We start from the raw sequence: 14687 nt of genomic DNA on the forward strand, positions 1-14687 counted from the left end.
CCGAGCCCAGAATCGGCGTTCCACAGCATGAACCTGCCCCATTAGCACCATGATGCATGCATTGGCAGGGCCCATGCCTTGAGAGAAATCTGTGTCCATGTCCTGATCACTCACGTGACCGCGCTGACGTCGCCTCCTTGCCCAGTATTGCTCTGCCAGGTTCTGGTGCTGCATATACCGCTGGATAATGCGTGTGGTGTTTAATGTGCTCCTAATTGCCTAAGTGAGCTGAGCGGCCTCCATGCTTGCCTTGGTATGGCTTCCGCACAGAAAAAAGGTGCGGAATGATTGTCTGCCGTTGCTCTGACGGAGGGAGGGGCGACTGATGACATGACTTACAGGGTTGGCTTACAGGGAATTAAAATCAACAAAGGGGATGGCTTTACATCAAGGAGTATTTCAGGCAGGACTTCACGGAGGGTTCCAATAAGAGATGGTGCACCTAAGTAATTGCTCTTATTGGAATAAGCAGGTTGGTCTGGCCTCTGATTGATACATAGCTAGATTTACCTCGCTGCACCTTCTCTGTAAGTGACTGCAGTGTGACCTAGAGGAATGAGTCCCCTAGGGGGAGAGGGGGAAGCAAATGAGTACAAAACAAATCTGGTCTATTTCTTGTTTTGATCCACTCCATCTATCTTTTACATCTTTGGCTGGCAGCAGACGGTGCAGAAGGACTGCAAGCCATCCACATCTCATGGCTGCTCGGCAGAAGATGGTGCAGTAGGACTGCTAGCCATCCTCATCTTTTGCCTGCCTGGCAGAAGATGGTACAGTAGGACTGCTAGCAATCCGTATCGCCTGCCTGCTCACCATAAGATGGTTCAGTAGGACTGACTGCAGGACTAAAGAGAATGGCCTGGTCAAGTCACTCCAAATTTAGTCCCTGCACCCGTCTGCCCAGGCGCTCCTGATCGACCTCACAGAGGCGACCAGGAGCACCTCAGACATGACGATGACGGCTACCAGTGCTACTGTACCGTCTGCTGCCGCAAGGCAATGGGTTGATGCTGCTGTGTAGCAATGCAGTACCACGTCTGCCAGCACCCAGGAGACATACGGTGACGGTTACTTGAGCGGGCTCCATGCTTGCCGTGGTATGGCGTCTGCACAGGTAACTCAAGAAAAAAAAGGCGCGAAACGATTGTCTGCTGCTGCTTTCACGGAGGGAGGGAGGGAGGGAACGGGGACCTGACAATATGTACCCAGAACCACCCGCGACAATGTTTTAGCCCTATCAGGCACTGGGATCTCAACCCATAATTCCAATGGGCAGCGGAGACTGCGGGAACTGTGGGATAGCCACCCACAGTGCAACGCTCCAGAAGTCGACTCTAGCCTCGGTACTGTGGAAGCGCTCCGCCGAGTTAATTCACTTAATGCACTTAGAGCATTTTCTGTGGGGACACACACACTCGAATATATAAAACCGATTTCTAAAAAACCGACTTCTATAAATTCGACCTAATTTTGTAGTGTAGACATACCCTGAGGGCCTGAGCCTATATCCATTGACATTTAATGGGAAGACTCCTATTGATTCAATAGGCACAGAATCAGGCTCTGTGTGTCGGGTGTACACGCAAAATGGAAGTGATTGCATTATCAAGTGTGTCTTCTTTGCTCATGTCCAACCACATTTCATGCATGTGCACAGAGCTTTCCTAACATTTATTTTTAACCTCTTTACTTTGGTGTAATTGTCTTTGCCTGGGAGAGACTTCTCATTTTACCCCGGGTGTTTCCTCTTTTTTCCTGCACATTCATCATGTTTTAAAAGGGAACTATTTGCTTTGGGGGAAAGGGCAGAGATCTCTTATCTGGCTTGTTTAAACATTTAGGCCAAAATTTTCAAAGTAATCGAAGATATCTGGACACCCAATTCCCATTAGAATGAATGAGAATGGGTGTCCACATGCCTGTAGTCCAGTGGTCTCCAAACTGGGGTGCGCGAGATGATCCCAGGGGGTGCGCGGCAGCAGGAGTGCCGCTGGACGGCACTCTGCCTTTTTTTTTCTTCAGCAGCAGCTCTGCACGTCCTCAGCTGGTGTTCCCCTCCGGCGGCCCACCTGCGGCAGGTCTTCCATTCTTCTTCCATCAGCAGCACGTCTGCGGCAGGTCTTCCGGTCTTCACCCTGGGAGAGCGTGAGCCAAAAAGTTTGGAGACCACTGCTCTAGTCAATGTCTAAAACATCAGCTGTAATATTTTGATTAAATCTAGTGCATTTAATTAGAAATTTTTATTTCATTATTAATCTGTGCTGGTTACACAATTGCAAAAATGGGATATTAGTAAAATTACATGTAAAGAAGAAAATATTCCAGGTGGTTCTGTGGCTTTAAAGTATCATGTTTATAGGTGGGTCCAGATCCTAACTTCCTTGCGGTTCAGCGGTGATGAGCTCCAGAATTTTGGGTTCCAGTTCTCCAACTGACTCTGCATAGGCAGATCTCTGAGCCCTCCCACAGCCCCATGAAAGCCAATGAATGCAGCTAATTGAAAAATGGGAACTTTTTTTGTGTGGAAAAGAAAATTTCTGTTCAAAATTAGACATATTTTTGGACCAGCTGTATCAACGAGGATCCATGAAAATGCAGGGGTCCACCGACGTGGGCTCATTTTGCAGGACTGGATCCTTGGTTTTGTCAGACATTGGCTCAGCTGTATTGGAACTGTATTGGAACTCTGAAGAGATTAAGATTCTAATTGCACTACTTCTTGTTACTCATCACATTTACCTATATACTGTTCATATATTATTGTGTTGCCATTTATTCAGATCATTTTTATAAGTGCAATGCATAAAATATGTTAGCTGACTCTTGGGCAGGTAGTACATGCCATAAATCCAACAGATCTAAAATGCTCCTTACACACTCAGACTTCAGACAGAAAAGTTGAAATCTGTAAATACTTTAGGGTTCACATGTATCCTTGGTTCCAGAAAACTGTGGTGTTGGAGTTGCTTTAATCTCTTAAAAACAGTCCAATGTGATATTTAAAGTGATTAGCGGGGCATGATTAAGAGTCATATATTTACAATGCCCTGAATATGGCCCATTTCCTCTACTCTTGAATAGCTGGTGTGAACTCAATCATTAAGTTTATAACTTAAATGATGATGCTTTCAAAAATATCCCAACCTACTTATCCCCGCTCCAGGTATGTCTTCTGTGTGTCAGCTTTTATTCAACAAAGCGTTTAAGCATGTGCTGCAGTGCTCGGCTGAATTGGGGCTTAGGGCTGTAAGGCCGTGATCCACAGCCATTGAAGTCGATGGAAGGACTCCTTTTGATTTTAAGTGGGTTTTGGATCAGGAAACAACTTAAAGCCAGTCTCTGTCCTCATTTTTACATATTGTATAGTGCTGAGCATATTGTTGGTACAAAACTAATAATAATAGTTAAAAAGAACTTTTTAAAACCATTAGTATTTTATTAGCTATGCATTAACAAATAAAATACTTGTAGCAACCAGCAATAAGTAATCCAGAAATAAAAAAAAATTCTTTACACACTGCTTTAGAAATGTACTGGGTGCTTCCCATAAGACATAAGAAGAGGTTCTTGCCCCAAAGAGCTTTCAAACCAAAAATATACTTATATACAGTATAAGAGAACATGCTGCTGTATCAGAAAGAGTGGAAAAACAAAGGCATTCCTCAGTTTACAATGGCCTCTAAGAGTAACCCAATACACAGTATATCAAATATTCCCCATTACTATCAATCAGCTGGACCATTGACTTTACAGAGATTGCTTTTTCCTTAAAAGTGTGCATGTGTATGCATAGCGGTATATTTATATTCACAAACACACTTTTATTGTCTACATTTCTATCAAATTATCTGTCCTTAAATTCTTCTTTTCTTCCTGGTGCTGTTTTTTTCTTTTTTTCTTAACTCCTCTGCAATATTATTTTTATGTGTTGTTCAGTTGTCATCATTAAAGCTGTACTTTTAAAAAATAATTAATGCTGAGCAAAAGAAATACCCGGCATTCAGGTACACTCACATGTTATATTTGACTCCCATCTTTTCATGTGCTGTATATTTATTCCTGCTTACTGTATTTTCCACTCCATGCATCTGATGAAGTGGGTTATATCCCATGCAAGCTTATGCCCAAATAAATGTGTTTGTCTCTAAGGTGCCACAAGGACTCCTCGTTGTTTTTATTGATACAGACTAACATGGCTACTCCTCTGAAGCCTGGACAAGGTGTATTTCTAAAGGTATGCTAACAAAACCTTTCACAGAAGGGCAGAGACATCCTGGTCACTGGTATTCTGGGTCTGGTTGCCGCTTAGCATGCTTTCTGGAGTGGTAGTTAGAGAGCTAGCCTGGTATTGGTGGCAGGGCCCACAGGGGCACATGAATGAGCAACACTTTAGAAACAAATGACAAAGGTACTTCCTGAATTTTTCCCCAGCAAAAGCATAGATAAGTGGATTGAGACAACAGTGACTGAATGCTAGTGTTTCAGTCACATGCATTGCATAGTCCATAAATTCGTGGCATTGGTTAACCAATTTATAGTGTCTTAAAGTTTCCAGAAAAATCAGTACATTGTATGGGGTCCAAAAGAGGAAAAACACAACCACCACCACTAAAATTAGTTTGATGGCTCTTTTTTTTTTGTGATTTTTGCAGGAGAGCAATGTCCTGATGATCCCAAAATAGCAAAAGCTTATGACACAGGCTGGGATAAGGAACCCTAAGACATTCATTACCACATTGCAGAAAATAGGCCAGATTTCCTTAAGATCATCAGGGTACCTAGCGGTGCATTGTTCCTCTGTCTCCTGGGTGAACACAAATTGTGGCACTGAGACTAAAATGGCCACCATCCACACCCCAAGAGTGGTAAGAGAGCCATGGCTGACTGTTCTGGCTTTCAGAGAAAATGCTGCCCGAACTATGGCCAGGTATCTATCAATGCTTATGACAGTGATGAAAAACATGCCGCCAAAGAAACCCACATAATAAAGCGAGGAGATGATTTTGCATGGAATGTTCCCAAGCATCCATCCACGCATCACATAGAAAGTCCAGAAAGGAAGCGAGATCACGAAGAGCAGGTCCGAGATAGCCAAGTTCAAGAGAAAAATGTCTGTGATGCTCTTCTCTCGGCTGCCCTTCACGATGGCAAAAACCACCAGGAGATTCCCCACCAGGCCAAGAACAAACACAGGGGCATATAAGGCTGGCAGAAATACTTTCCCAAACTCCTGGATGTTTACTTGGTCACAAACAGCAGCTGCTTCATCATAGGTAAATTCAGTCGTCACCTCAGGAAATTCCTGGGTCATGATGAGTGATTGCCTTGCAAAAGAAAATATAAAAGGAGGAAAAATAGTTATCAGAGAGGTAAATCTAGCAACCTTCAAAATACAGTTAAGTGAGCAAGGCAAGTTCTCTTCCTGGAGACAGTGAATCAAGAGTTGGCCCCCACAAATAATGCCTTAAATAAATCTGTTTGTCAGCATAAAATGTAGGACACTCTGAGCGCTGGTAGATGTAGCATTTAAGGATTTCTACAACCAATTCTGTTTGTGGGGAATGATTAAAAACCAGTGAGGTGCCCACACTGCTTGCATAAAGCATGTGTTATTTTAATGGGTTGGTGCCTTTGTTTGATTGCAAATAACCATTTTTTTAAAATGTAGGAAACTCACAGGAATTTTGTATACCAAGAATACATGACACAGAAGCCTGGTAACATAACACAGAAAGAATGGCCTGTGAAAGCCCATGATGAAGGGGCAATTTACTGGTGTTCAAACCAATCTCCAGCTCAGAGGAGCTACCCCCTGAATCATGCTCCCACCATCCTCTGACAAACAAAAAGAAAAGGTAGATTGGAAATTTGCATGCTTCATTGTTGTTCATTTGTATAGCAGTGTTGCCCAGAGGCCCCAGTTTAGATCAGGCCACGTTGTGTTAGGTGCTGTGCAAATGTAGTAAAAGACAAAGGCTTCAGATAGTTCAGTAGAAGTCACAAGAAACTGCACTATTGACCATTAGGAATTCATTTGCCCACAGAGGATGTTTCCTTGTAATGCCATGTCATTGGTGATTGATTTCTGCCATGCAGCGGGAGGTTTAGCTCTTATTTTGTAATAATTTATCAGCTATTTTCTGTGCTACCTGGAAGCTGTGGCTTTGTTTTACAACATCTCACTGTGCAAAGTCCAAACCTGCTCTACTCCAAAACATTTGACATGAAAAGTCCTCTTACACATTTAAAACCTCTTTGGGGTTTTGACACAGGAAAGCAGGCTGGAGAAAAGCTAATGACGAAGGATTCTCTGACTGCTGCTAGCTGCAAAGCTAGAGCTGGGAGTAGGTGCGGCAATGTTAGTAATAAGCAGAAATCACCCTTAGCCTGCTCTTGAGGTGCCAATGCAGGCAGCATTCTCACTTAAATCAATGGGCTGGCCTGCAGAGCCCAAACAGCAGCCACATCTGTGTCGCTGTATTTTAATTCAGTAGTCTCTATGCATTGATCATTCTATGAAAACTTAAATGGGGAGAAGAAATCTGTTGCTAGCAAAGGCATAGTAAGCACCAATGAAGTTAGAAAAATTCTAACTGGAAATGCGCTGTAAATCTTCTCCAGTGGGAGTAATTATTGGAACAGTTTACTAAAGGGATATGATACATTCTTCCTTACTGCATGTATATGCACTAGTTCCGCCACAAGGTATGGGGATGCTGTAGAAATTACTGAGAGAAATCAATGGCCTCTGTATGCAGGAGGTTAGACTAGGTAATTATGATGGGCCCTTCTCATCTGATCTGATTTTTTTTATTTGGTTACACAGCTCTGTGATGGACATTGCAACATCCTGGATGGCAGGGTGAACAATGGCTGTAATGCTCAAATCATTCTCTCTGACACCATAGGAAAAGTGATCTTTTCTCTGCTCTGCCTGGTCTCATGATGCTGAGGCTTCTCTCGGACGTCCGCCCATCACACAGTAAGTCACGTATTACTCTGATCTATGGGGTAAGTTCATCCAGCTATTCCCAAATATATGATCAGTAGAACTTGTAAATATGGCTAACTCCTGAAGCTGAATCTTGAGGTTTAACAGCATCTGCTGGCTACCCCCTCATCTCTATGCTGCATTTGATCCCCAGGTGTGTCGTTTGACATTCACTATTTTGAGATAGGGAACTTGTGGGTTTTTTTAACTTTCTCTCCCCCTTTATGGGCCTCAGCTGCGCTGACCCTCTCTTAATGATACAAGCTTAACCACTCTGCTTGTGGGTTCCTTTGGAAAGTTTCAATACCATGCCGCACAAACAGCTGTGTTTGACAGACAGTGGCTTTCACACCATAGGGCATGCTGAGTCTTGGGGGGAATTGCAGACCCAGGCGGATGGTTGTACACTCACTTACCCATATTGCACATGCAATTGGAATGTGTGTGTATGTAGTCACCTCCTTGTGTCCTCCCACAGCTTCCTATTTTGTGTACATAAAGTGGGCGCCTCTTTTTTGAAAAATTGGCTCTTATGGTAACATTGTATTCAATTAGGCCAGTGCCTCTCAACTGGTGGTTCGTACCCGCCCAGGAAAGCTCATTATGATGAGTAGTACCAGTCTCTAAGTTTGTTAGTCTCAAAGGTGCCACAAGTACTCCTTTTCTTTTTAGTAGTACCAGTGGGTATTTATTTATTTATTTATTTGTGTTATGAAAGGCAATCAGGGAGGATGCTGAAAATGTTATTACAGCCTAAAGCTAAGAGAATCTCCCTCTCCCTGCACACCCTTACCCTTTGCAGTTGGGATTCTTGGTCAGCCCCTTGAAACACACACAGGTAAATTCTAGAGGCTTATCATTGCTATATTTATTGCAAATGTAAGGGCATTTTGAAAAATGTTGATCCCTAGTAAGGGCTCCCTAATTTGAAGAGGCTGAGAAACACTGAACTAGCTATAAATGTTTGTAACAACCCCTCACGCAAACACTTGCCCCAGTATAATACAGGAAACATTAAATCAGCTTCTGCTTCTTTCTCAAACCATCTTTCTTCCTTTTTTTTTCTCCAGCTCATTTTATCATAGTCTACTTCCTCTGGTCCCAACCACAGCCCTGCTCTATTTTGTGCCTACCAAGCTTCCAGAAACATAGCTGTAGAGTATATTCTGCTTTTGGTTGCAGGTAACAGGTGATATACTGCCTTGCCAACCAGGGCCGGATTAAGGCAGGGGCTTTAGGGGCTGCAGCCAAGGGCCCTGGCTCAGGGGGGGCCCTGCAAAAATAAATTAAAGGCAGTGATCTCCAATTCTGTGCCGCTAAAAGTCCCGCGGTGCAGTGGGGCGCTTAGGCAGGCTGCCTGCATGCCGTGGCCCCACTCCACTCCCGGAAGCGGCCGGCTGCTAGCATGTCTCTGCGGCCCCTGGCAGGAGGCAGGAGGAGGCAGCTCCACGTCCTGCCCCTGCCCCCAGCACCGTCCCCGCATCTCCCATAGGCTGGTTCCCAGCCCATGGGAGAGAAGGGCTAGCAGCTGGCTGCTTCCAGGAGCAGCGTGGGGCTCTGGCAAGCAGCTTGCCTGAGGCCCGCTGCGCTGCTGTCTGGGAGTCGCTCTGGTAAGCACCTCCCAACCAGAGCCTGCACCTCGCACCCCGTTCTGCACCCCAATCCCATGCCCCAGGCCAAAATCTCCTCCTGCACCCAAACTCCCTCCCAAACCCCACACCTCCTCCTGCATCCCAATTCCCTGCCCCAGGCCCCTCCTGCACCAAACTCCCGGCCCAGGAAAACGACTTGTATACAGGGGCCCCACAAAGTCTAATAGCCCCGGGCCCACAGGAGAGTTCATCCGGCCCTGCTGGGAACACACTCTTTCTCACATCAGTGATTATCAAGCATTCTATCCTGTAGTGTAGTGGTCTCCAACCTTTTTATGCCCAAGATCACTTTTTTGAATTTAAGAGCAACCCAGGATCTACCCCGCTCCTTCCCTGAGGCCCTGCCTCTTCCCCAAAGCCCCGCCCCACTCACTCTCCCCCACCCTCACTCATTTTCACCAGGCTGGGGTAAGGGGTTGGGGCTGGGGTTGGCGAGGGGTTGTGGGCTCTGGGCTGGGGCCGAGGGGTTTGCAGTGTGGGAGGAAGCTCTGGGCTGAGCCTGGGGCAAGGGGTTGGGGTGCAGGAGGTGGGGAGTGTGGGCTCTGGAAGGGAGTCTGGGTGCAGAGTGTTGGGGTGCAGGAGAGAGTTTGGGGTGCTGGCTCCTGGAGGGGGCTCAGGGCTGGGGGTTGGGGTGCAGCCTCCCACCAGGCAGAATTTACCTCCGGCAGCTCCCAGTTGGCTGTGCAGCATGGCTGCCACTAAGCCAGGCTCCCTGCCTGCCCGTCCCCACACCACTCCTGGAAGGGGCCAATGCGCCCCTTCGGCCCCTGGGGGAGTGGGGTGTGGGGGCGGGTGGCACATAGCTCTACACATGGCTCTGCAGCTTCGATTGGCCACAGCTCCCCGTTCCTGGCCAATGGGACGTGCGGGGGCAGTACGTGCAGGCAGGAGCAGCGTGCGGAGGGAGACCCCTGCCCCCCATCCACGGGGCCATGCTGGCCACTTCTGGGAGCGGCGTGGGGCCGGGGCAGTCAGGGAGCTTGTCTTAGCAGCAGCCGCACCGGAGATGGCTATTGAGCGGTTGGTGACCACTGCTGTAGTGTGTATGTGTATAAATGTAAATATACACACATACTATATAAATTGTTTTGCAATCTGTAGTGGCCATGAACCACACGCCTGGTGAAAAGAGCAAACCCAGTTTTTATTTCTCATCTTTCCAGTCAAATTGCTCACTCATTTCAACATAACGTTACAAACACTCATGCTAACCACTTTTAGACCATGCTAAGAGCCTGCAGGGGTTGTCTCTATGGTACAGAAATGTGCAATACGGGGGCATGATTTCTACATCCACTAATGTGTTAGGTATTAATTGGTCCATGTAGACCATGCTGGTGTGCACTAAAAGTTCCTTAGGGCTCTTTAATGAAGTGCTGTTGTATTATGTTAAAATGCACAAGGGGACTACAGATCAATTAATGAGCAAAATGTTAGTGTGCTTTAGAAATCACAGCTCTGGAGAGCACATTATCCCTCTATGTAGAGGTGCCCTGAGTTACAGACATTACTGCTGACAAGTCAAAGGCAGACCTTTTAGCCAAAGGGCTATTTTAGATGTTCTCAGTCGGGTGCTAATCTAACACCCTGCTGAGACAGCGAGTGTAGCACTCAGAAATGTAACCCTAAAGGATTTTTCACACCTCAGTCACACCCTTCACACTCTTGTTTGATTTGCTCATCTAAACAAACCATGGCTTCAGTGCACCCAGAACAGATATGGGTTTTCTCCCTGAGACCGGGTTTCACAGCAGGGAGGTATATTTAGCTAATGCCAAATAATCTATGCATGCAGTGGCCCTGAACAAGCCTTAACTTATAGTGGAGATGTATGTGAAGACATACGGATGCCTAGCCAGTCCCACCCTAGTTATTTTCTGCCACCACCCTTCCCACACACAGATGCACCCGCTTCTGTATTCTCCTAACTACACCCATCCTCCTCTTGCCTGCCTGAGAACAGCTTGCAGGTCTAGTGTGTGTTTCTCTTTCACTACTTGATGATATGGCTTCTGGTGATGCCTCTGTGATGCTGGCAGGCCAGGTGCCAGCTCTTGCCAAGGCTGCAGGCATTATCTAAGAATGGACAAACTCCTAGTTGGAGACCAGACCAGTTCACCTGTGTGTGTTGAGTTGCTCAAAATAGGTATCAGTTTTAAAAGAATGTATGTAGTATTTAGACTCTATCCAATGCTTGTCAGTCGCTGCATGCAGTAATCTCACTTGTACTGTCTGTATTCCATGCTAGAAGGAAATATGTAAGTTTTGCTATATAGCTTTTTGAAAATGTTTGTTTTAAACCTGTGAACTCAGATGGGAAGAGTGATTCCCCTTGCCTGTCCAGAAGAACTGTCAAAATCAGGTGGGCCGCCAAGAACCAGTGCAATACAAAGGATTGGATAATGGCCTATCACACCTTGGAAATGCTACATGCAAGGAAGCTCATCCTTGGGACTTAGGCTATGTCTACACTGGCAGTTGAACGATAAAACTTTTGTCTTTCAGAGGTGTTAAACCCCGCCCAAGACAAAAGTTTTGCCGCGGCAAGTACCAGTGTGAACAGTGCATTGTCATCAGGAGCGGTCTCTTGCCAACAATGCGAACGCCACTCGTTGTGGGTAGAAGTTTTTTGTCGGCAGGAGAGCCGACAAACAGCCGTGTCGCTAAAAGCTGTGTAGTGTAGACATAGCCTGAGAGACTGAATGAAGGACTAAAACAAAGACACAGGAAAGTTTTCCATCTCTTTGCTGTTTGAACTCTCACAAGGCCAGAGACACTAAACTGAAGTCAAAGATCCCCAGGGGTTACTCCCTGGATCCACTGTGAAAGACACTTCGACTTGATAAATCACTACAACTGTCACTTTTAGGATTTAGGCTATGGCTACACTATGCAGCTTTTAGTGACACGGCTGTGCCGCTTCCACCATTTCGCTAAAAGGCTCGCAGAGTTTTAGATGTCAAAGTCCCATCTGCAAAAGTAACTTAGGGTAGGTCTACACTTAAAATGCTGCATTGACGCCGGTGTGCCGCTGTAGTTCTTAAGTGACGATGCTTCTCCCATTGGTGTACTTAGTTCCCCTCCCTAAGAGATGGTAGCTATGTCAATGGGAGAAGCACGAGGGGTTAGGTCGACCTAATTACATCGTTCAACTATGTGGATTTTTCACAGCAAGTGGCGTAGTTATCCTGATATAGGTCTGTAGTCTCTCTTGTGTCTCATTGACAGTCAGTGGGACTTAGATTCCTAAGTCCCAAAGGATCAAATTTAAAGGTATTTAGGTGTCTAAAGATACAGATAGGCTCCTGATGGGATTTTTACAAGCACTCATGCACCTAATTTCCATTGATTGCTTGATAATTCCATTGAGGTGGTTGGTGTTTTGTTGTTAGCCTTACAGGATGATAATTGCTAGGCTCACTCCGCTTTTCTTTTTTGAAAATGTGAACTCTATTTCAGTGGTTCAATGGTCGGGGGGATGTCTAGAGGGCCCAGCTCCCTCCTCTCCCCCTATTGGCCACTGACCAGAGCTGGGAGGCATAACAGCAGAGCCCCTTCCCTGCTGGGATGACAGCGGGTAGCCAGGCTAAATTTGAGGGGCATTGTGAGCTCGTGCTCCTGCTTGGCCCCCACACCTTTGACATCTTTCCTGCACCTATGGGCACTGGGCACCCCCAGTCTCTGTGGAGAAGAGGAGCAGGGCCACTGGGAAACCCCAGACAGGTGGAAGGGTTGGATCTGGGCTTTTGGTGCTTCCTAGGGAAGCAGAGAAACAGAAGTCTCCCAGAACTGCCTGGCCCCTGGTAGGGGTGGTGCTATTCAGCTTGACTGCCCCTCTGGGTAGGAGCTTGGCTGTGGGGGTGGAGAGACCACTGGGCTGGGTGCAGATGGGAGATCTTGGAGCTGGGTGCAGGGCAATGTGAGGGAAAGAGTGTGGAGCTAGGTATGGGGCAGCAGGAGGGGATCGTGTGTGGAGCTGGGTGCAGGGCGGAGAGTGCGGGCTGGTTGCAGAGGCAGTGTGAGAGAGCTCAGGACTGGGGTAGGGGAGCAGCAGGGGGAGTGCTCTGGGCTGAGCAGTGAGGGGAGACTGTTGGGCCCCCTCCTTACAAAATTTCTGGTTGTGCCCCTGCTACATTTGTTTCCCCCAGTCTGCTGACCTCCCCCGAGCAGTCCATACTTTTTAGAAATTAATTTTCTGTGGGAAATATGTATGTTGGATAATTCCTTGAATGCTTTTAAGATGCATGTAGACTGGATGGGCCAATTCATATAGATTCAATTTTTTCCCTGAGTTTATCTTACCTGCTCTTTGTCAGTAGTTCTTTCTACAGGGTCTTCCCTCCTCTCTAATCATTCAGCTTTCTTTTCTATGTTCTGTTGAAGACAAGTTTTCACATGGAATTCATTATCTTGCCCTTTTGCAAGACTGTTAATTCCACCCTCTCATTCTTCCTTAATACTGCACCTACTTACTTCCTTGCCCCTCTTTCCCTTGTTGTTGTTTGTATGATCATTTGAAGGATGCCACCCTTGAAATTAGAGATGAAAGACTTGCTAAGTCAGCTACTTCATCTGCCTGTCAATGAGGTACATTGCAGCCTGTCTTTTCCAGAACTGTCTGCCCAAGTTTTCAGTAATGGGGATTCCAACCAATCCTTCCTTTTAGGGATTATTCCACCATCTAATAGGAATTGAGAAATCTTTCTTGGTATTCAGCCTTAACTTTCCTTAAAACAACTCCTTTCCCTTCTTGGTATTTTAATGAGAGACTTGTAGATAGTGACCGCATTTCTCTTTCGTTATAGTTTAACCAGTTCACTGCCAGTAACCACTACTACTTCGCTTATTGGTGGCTTGTCGCAAGGGAACATATTTGGAAGCACTTATTCATCTTTGTGGAGGTGCATCTATCTGACCTACATCATCATATTAGAGAAGCATATCACAAACATAAATACATGTATCTCCACAACCCCCTGTGAGGTAAGCCTGCCTTTATTTATTAATTATCCCAGTTTTTAGAGATGGGAAGCTGAGTCATAGATAGATCAAGCAATTTGCCCAGGGTCACATGGAAAGTTTGTGGCAAACCATGAATCAGATCTTCTGAGTCAGTGTCTATACCGTAAGATCATCCTTCCACACCATGCTTTCTCGCTTCCTTTCTCCTCTCTGCCATCTTCTCTGTATTAAAGGGACTTGCGTAGATTGATGTTGTGTGGTGGTTGTTTTTTGGACCATGTTGGGCAATAATATACCCTGGCACCTTGTGTATTTGTAAAATCTTAATACAAATCTAAAATAAAAACAATACCCAGAGACTGTCAGATGACAGGGTAGACGGGTCCTTCAGTCCATCCCTCTGCTCTAGTGCTGGACTGTCCTACACACTAAATCCATGAGTGTTTCAATGTGTCCTTAAAGATCTATGGTGGTGGTGCTTAATTATTTCTCACGGCAAATTATTCTACTGTCTATCTGATCTCACAGCAAGATTTCTCCCCTCCACCTCCATAATGACTAACCTAAACTTCCCCTTTTCTAGTTTCTTGTTTGTTACCCATTATACTGTCACCTTTAAGAACCTTAAATGTCAACTCCGATACCGGGAGGTTGGTACCTACAGAGTTCCTTAGATACATAAGAGACCATTAGTAAATATCCCTCTTCTATGGTGTCGCCTTCAAATTCTGCATAAAGCATAATTCTCTCTTACCTGAGTGTATGCTGCCATGGAAAGTGAATATGTTCTTCTAGCTGACCCTGATTGTTCCTTAAAAAGATTTCTACTTCTTCTGTTGTCCTTTTGTGGTATTGGCACTGCACAGCAACTACACAACCAGCTGACAATCAGCAGGGGAAATGAACATTTCCTGGGCTGAACTGCAAAATGTTCTTGGGCTATTCATCTACTCATGCAATAATGTATTGCAGAGTCAGCTCTCTGCTCAGGTCCCACACTGGTAGTAGGTGGAATAATGAAGCAAGGCGGGTGTCATGTTTTGGGGTGTGACCCAAACCAGAGAGAGGTTCTGCCACCACTT

At 45.8% G+C, this 14687-nt stretch overlaps 1 protein-coding gene across 2 annotated transcripts; it reads right to left on the bottom strand.

The window, feature by feature from the left end:
- Positions 1 to 3476: 3476 nt before the first annotated feature.
- On the bottom strand, positions 3477 to 14457 carry CX3CR1 (C-X3-C motif chemokine receptor 1). 2 transcript variants are annotated; one of them, XM_084621690.1, is made up of 3 exons: positions 14360 to 14457; positions 12946 to 13017; positions 3477 to 5324 (listed from the first exon to the last, which is right to left on the bottom strand). In XM_084621690.1, the coding sequence occupies exon 3, from the start codon at positions 5309 to 5311 to the stop codon at positions 4253 to 4255; it is 1059 nt and encodes a 352-aa protein (XP_084477816.1). In that variant the 5' UTR covers positions 5312 to 5324; positions 12946 to 13017; positions 14360 to 14457; the 3' UTR covers positions 3477 to 4252. The 2 variants fall into 2 exon arrangements, with proteins under 2 accessions (XP_084477816.1, XP_084477817.1); XM_084621691.1 differs by lacking the exon at positions 12946 to 13017.
- Between the last annotated feature and the right edge of the window lie 230 nt (positions 14458 to 14687).

Source organism: Lepidochelys olivacea, assembly GCF_965140295.1.
Source record: "Lepidochelys olivacea isolate rLepOli2 genome assembly, chromosome: 2".
In the NCBI taxonomy this organism is placed as follows: Eukaryota; Metazoa; Chordata; order Testudines; family Cheloniidae; genus Lepidochelys; species Lepidochelys olivacea.

Bases quoted from the DNA above. Each gene is read 5' to 3' on its own strand.
- CX3CR1 (XM_084621691.1), bottom strand. From the start codon at position 5,311: ATGACCCAGGAATTTCCTGAGGTGACGACTGAATTTACCTATGATGAA.